The sequence below is a fragment of the Bactrocera neohumeralis genome, unplaced genomic scaffold (genome assembly GCF_024586455.1).
Source record: "Bactrocera neohumeralis isolate Rockhampton unplaced genomic scaffold, APGP_CSIRO_Bneo_wtdbg2-racon-allhic-juicebox.fasta_v2 cluster11, whole genome shotgun sequence".
Taxonomy (NCBI): domain Eukaryota; kingdom Metazoa; phylum Arthropoda; class Insecta; order Diptera; family Tephritidae; genus Bactrocera; species Bactrocera neohumeralis.
The window spans coordinates 25,234,729-25,240,757 of record NW_026089624.1 but is presented as its reverse complement, the minus strand read 5'-3'; the positions used below and the strand labels follow the sequence as shown (position 1 = coordinate 25,240,757).

Below are 6,029 nucleotides of genomic sequence, written 5' to 3'. Positions count from 1 at the left end.
TAAAATGTAGTGTGCTAAACACAATGAAGTAGCAAAATTAAGATTTTTGCTATATTTGTTGTAAAAATAATAATTTTAAACTAATTTCGTTTATTAAGCTCACATGGGTCTATGCAGACCCATATAAGATTCTCATGTAAATTGGTTAACCGTTAGGTGTAAACAACTAAACTGTTAGCGGAGGCAGCGGCAGAGATAATTTTTTAGTTGACATTTGACAATTGAAGTGAACACGTGTTTTTTAATTAGTGGGAAGTGTTTTTTTTAAATAAAATGGAACAAGTAAATATGGATGAAGTTGATGTGTTGACGCGTTTGCTTCGTAAGCTAAACGCAGCAAATGTGAGTCCGGAAGAACGTCAGCGACTTCAGGCACAAATTGAAGAAATTATTGGACAGGAGTCCGAACCATTTGAAACAAGTGGCGACGTAGAAGATGATGAATATTTTCCAGATGAAGATGACTTCGGTGAAGCATCAGATATAAAACAGGAAATCGAGTTAGAGGCTGTTCTGGATGAAAACCATGATGATATTGAGGATTTGTATAGAGAAGCTATCGCCCTTGAGGCTTCAACTACAATGGAATCATGCAGCACATCTATTACCCAGGGCCTTATATACAGGTCGAAAGATGGTAGAATGTGGAATTCAAATCCTCCACCACCTGGAAGGCCTCGTTGTCACAATGTTACAACTTTTACTCGTAAAGGGCCACTACGAGGAGCGTCACCGAGTCATAAAGCTCTTTTCAAGCTATTGCTGCCTCCTGAAATCGTAAGTATCATTGTGCGGGAAACCAACAGAAAAGCCGTTGAAGCGTTTCGTCTATGGAATGAAACGCATCCCAGTAATAAACAGCGTTCTTGGGTAATGACTGACGAAGACGAAATGTATGCTTTTTTTGGAATGCTACTTATTGCTGGTGTATTCCACTCGAATTCTCAGCCAGCGAAAGAATTGTGGGCCAGCTACAATATGCCAATTTATAAGGCCACTATGTCATTGAATCGGTTCAAGAGCTTAACTACTTTCTTCCGTTTCGATAACAGTGGTACTCGTGCTGAGAGGTTGAAGCAAAGCAAAACTGCTGCCCTGGACGATGTATGGCTTATGCTGATGGCCAATTTAGAGAAAGCATACACTCCGGATTGTCATGTAACCGTCGATGAACAGTTATTTCCATATCGTGGGCGCACTCGATTCACCCAATATATTCCGAGTAAGCCGGCAAAATATGGCATGAAAGTGTGGTGGATTTGTGACTCTGTTTCAAACTACCCTTTGAAAGGTATAATTTATACTGGAAAACCACCAGGTGGCCAGCGAGAAACGAATCAAGGTGAACGGGTCGTCATGAAATTGATGCAAAATTATATGGACAGCGGTAGGACTGTTTATGCTGACAATTTCTTTTCAACATACAACTTGGCAGAAATGTTGATGAATCGTAGAGTGGCTTTTGTCGGTATCGTAAGAAAAAATAAGACCGTCATTCCGCATGAATTGCTTAACCCGAAGCGTGATGTTAAAAGCACTTTATTTTGTTATCACAATAATAATATCGGTCTGTGTTTGTATATGGCAAAGCCGAAAAAGCCAGTAATTATGTTATCCACTGCCCATTACCGTCAAAGCACCGATCCATTGAAAGGATTCAAGCCAGATCAAATTTTGCACTACAATAAATTTAAAGCGGGGGTAGATACAATGGATCAAATGTTGACTGGCTATTCGTGCAAACGCTCGACAAACCGTTGGCCACTGGCAATGTTTTATAATATGCTGGATTTTGCCGGTTTGGCCTCATTCATCATCTATGACGAGCTGAATCCGTCAAAGCAGAGTGATAAGAGGCGCTCATTTATCATTGAATTGGCACGGCAGCTAGTTATTCCACATATGACGAAACGGGCGACTAACCCATTAGTATGGAGGTTTGCTCATATAAGACAAGCAATGAATCTTTTCAATATCAAGGTGAGTATGAATTATATACACCCCTACATATATCTCCGCGTATAAAGATATGTGTATGCATGTAATCATATTTACTAATTTAAAATAAATTATTTCGCTACATTTTGGTACCGAAATCTTGTCCATCGACATCAGATGCAACACAGCAACAATCATATGCTCAAGTTGCTTCAAAACGGTCATCGGCAGCAAATGTAATCGTCCCATATGTCTTAATGTACATTCCATGCAACTATTTAGTTGTAAACCCAATTGCTCTTCATAATTAATACTAATCCGTTCAAATAAATAAATAAAATTATTTTTAAAACCGTATTTCTTACATTATTTTTATGGGTCTGGGCAGACCCTTATGATGCACTTACCGCATCATAAGGCACCGAACATCGGAGGGTTAAACGAGAAAATATCCCTGATGTATTTGAAATTAAATTTACGGATGTCTGTATCTACCGTTTTTAATTTCGACAAGATGTAACTTTTTATATCCTCGACTGTGGTATCCGCAGCAAGTCTCGAGATAAAAATTGCTTTTTTTCGCGGTATTACAATTAAGTTTTTATTAGCTGACTTGGAGGTATTTGGAGGCGGATGTTGAGAAGTTTTCCGTTTGCCGTATTCAGTAGCAGTTTTCTCAGTGTCCTGAGCAGACGGAACCTTCTCTCCTTGAGGACAAGGGGATGCAAGATTTATGAGGTCAATAGTGGGTGGGGGATTCTTTTTAAGGAAGATACAGTGGTATCTTCATCAGACGGACGTTTTCGTTTAGGTTTTGGATTCTCTTCCTGAATATTTAGGCACTGAAATGATTGAAACAACGTCTCATAACGCCTAAATTTTTCAGTAAGGGTTTCAAACTCACGACCGAACTCCTTGAAACCATTGCGCGCCTGTTTAAAAACTTTAAATAATTCAATTTCAGTTGGTCTGCGTGGCCAGCGCAAGCCCTTACTGTCAATAATGGAATCCAAAATCCTACCTATCAGTCCAGCACATTTGAGATGGGCAAGCCCATGACAAAGCGAACAAGAAACAAAGCGTTCCGACTCGCCTTTCACAGAGCAGTTCGGAAAGTTACAAGTCATAATGAACAAAAACAGTATTAAACAAAAATATAAAAATGTTAAATAATAAAAGTAAAAAGCGCGATGACAAAAATATTTAGATATAACAAATGAATGCAATAAAATAGTTGGTTATCAAAGATATTAACCAATGTAGCGAGCAGTTTGAGATGCACTGTATCACACGAAAAGTAAGAAACTCGCGAACAGCTGTGGACAAAGATGGAAATGAATAAAAAACAAGAAAGAAATTTAAGTAAGCAATATAAATTAACACTAACAATTGCACTATTTAAAATGTAGCAACGAAAACAAATTGAAAATGACTCGGCGCAATAAATTAATATTAGCCAGAACAGAATTAAAGTAAAATCAACTGCTTCAATAGCACAATATAACACTGATACTTATCTTAAAAGATCACTTAATCCAGAAATTTTCACAATAAACTTTTAAATATAAATTAAATAAATTCGCCAGAGCACCAAATTCACAGCTGAGCACGAGAAGGGTTGCCTTCATGTTAATGGGGCAGATTTTATTGGAGTTTTGAATTACTCTTCTGCCCATTTCCGCAATTTCAAAATAGGCTAATCTTGTAGGCAGTTGTAGCCTATTTTGTACCCGAAATGCTATAAATGATCGTTGTGATCCTTAGTCTGTTAAGGCTCTGAGTTTAAACAGTTCGCCTCAGTGTTCGAAGGAGGCGACTGCTGTGGATATCAGTACCCTATTTTGTTTTTGCTGTTTAGCGTTTGAGTTTTAAACGTCTGTTTTTATTGTTTCTTACATTTGCGCTGTTTGTGGGTGAACTGGAAACATGTGTAATATGTAACATAGAGTGATGTCGTTTATGGCAATAAATGCAATTAAATTTGCTTTCACAGTATTTGAGCATGTGCGCATGTGATAAGCAGTGTCTGGAAAGTCTTTTTGACTTTACTAATTTGTTTCGGTCAAAGATATTTAATTTTTTTAATTTCTCGCAAGATAGCATTACGTTTGTTTTTACTGTTCAGATGTGAACGTTTTAATTTTGATGAACCTGCTATTTAAATTGTTGGTGCTACTGGCTTGGGATCTTTGGAAGTTTCTATTAAGGTCATGGGGAATACCTTTTGGTTTAGTTATCTTTTTATCTACCCTTTCTGCGATTTCATACAGGGTAGATTGGAAATCTTTCATTTGTTGCCATGTGGCTCATTTTTTCTTTGATGAGAGATTGTTCCCATAGCAATAACGATTTTTCTGGTCATGCCCGCTGCATACATATATTTACCAGAATTGGGTCCCAGTTGTCTGTGGGAATGTTTCGTGTGAGAAAACCGAGAAACAGTTGCAAACAGTAGATTGAACTGTTATATATTCTTCACTTGTTTCCTATTTGCTTATCTACAAATATTCGTTTGTTTTCGAATCTTGATTTCAGAGCGTCCCAAGCCATACGGAGATTGTCGACATTTAATGCGTACTGTTTTACTATGACGCCGGCTTGACCTCTTGTTTTGAATCGGAGATAATAGAATTTTTGTGCATTTGTTAATTTTGGATGATTTATGTGAACAGCTGTGAACATGTCCCGGAAGGACGGCCATTGTTCATAACCACCATGAAAAATGTCAATCACATGCAGGCACCTTGCGGTGGACTTCCTCTCTTGCCTTTTGACTTTGAATTTGTGGCAGCTCTACTCTCGATTGTGGAGTAGGTGAAATTGCTTTAATTAATTTGAACTGGTCAAAAATCATTGTTTTAGTATCTTCAAACTAGTCTAAGTCGTTTTTATATTTGGCGTTAGCCGATTGCATCCTAAGAAGCTTGGAGACGTATGCAAATATTGTCGATATTTTCCCTTTTGATTTCTAATGCCGATTCAGCGTTGTCCTTAATAGGCGAAGAATAAAACCGAGTGCAGTATCTTATTAAACTGTCACCCTCAGCAATGAGGTTACAACATTTTATGTCTTTATACCTTTTTTTGTTTCGTAACACCTTTCTTCGAGTTTGTCAAAGTCATCTTTAAAACATTTAGCAACTGAGTTGTTTTAGATTCTTTTGAATCTGAGCTCATTTAAAAGGTTTGAATAAATAAAAAATGTCTCAGTGAAAACTAGATTGGAAGAATTCCACAAAAAGTTTCATATATATGTATGTATCATATGTTTAAGAGAAGACTCTTTCGGAAGTAAGAGTTTCAAAGAAAATCGATAAACAGTAAATATTTTTAAAGTATCGAAATTAGTCGTGGAATTTCAATAAAACTTTCGTATATGTATGCGTTTGGAGTTTTGAATAACATTTTTAGAACAACAACGCTCTCAATTTCCATATATAATGACCACCATCCAAAGAAGAATGTGTGCGTACGGCAAACCTCTTTTTTGCCACTCAACAAAGTACATCTAGCGTCTAACAGCACCGTATACATATACGTTGCTTCAAGATAAAGTCCATCAAACATCGTAGCTGTGGTTTGAAAAGTCGCTTGCTAATTAACCTCGATCCATAATTCCGCACGTATGTCGTCGCATTCTGGTAGTACTAGTGCATGCGCTTTGGGCTGCAAATGTATGTTGATGGCAAAAGGAAGGCCGACCGATACTAGGGCGACCTCTTCGTGGCATTGTAACAAATTTCAATTTGTAATTGATGACTTTGTACATATGAAACACATATAAAGTTTTCACTGAATAATTTTCAATAATTTACCCTTTGAATAGCCGAAATAAAGAAAGCAAATGACCAAAATTGAACGATTCAAATAATTTACAAATAATTCAATAGGAAAACAAAACAAAAAAATAGAATAAAAATTGTATGGGAAAGTCACGATTTGGAAATTTACTCGTACGCTACTGTTTCAGCTGCTGCTCTGAGCACATTGCCGAAATAATAGGACGTCAAGGTAAGTCCATTTTATGGGATGCATGCAAATATTTTACGAGAAGTAATAATATAATATATACTGTAAGTTATCGGATATGT

General features: G+C 37.0%; 1 protein-coding gene across 1 annotated transcript; it reads left to right on the top strand.

The window, feature by feature from the left end:
- Nucleotides 1-288: 288 nt before the first annotated feature.
- Nucleotides 289-2,226, top strand: LOC126766072 (piggyBac transposable element-derived protein 4). Its single transcript, XM_050483771.1, has 2 exons — nucleotides 289-1,980; nucleotides 2,221-2,226. The coding sequence occupies exons 1-2, from the start codon at nucleotides 289-291 to the stop codon at nucleotides 2,224-2,226; spliced, it is 1,698 nt and encodes a 565-aa protein (XP_050339728.1).
- The last annotated feature ends 3,803 nt before the right edge of the window (nucleotides 2,227-6,029 follow it).

Excerpts from the sequence above, each read along its gene's own strand:
- LOC126766072 (XM_050483771.1), top strand. The coding sequence starts at position 289 with ATGGATGAAGTTGATGTGTTGACGCGTTTGCTTCGTAAGCTAAACGCA.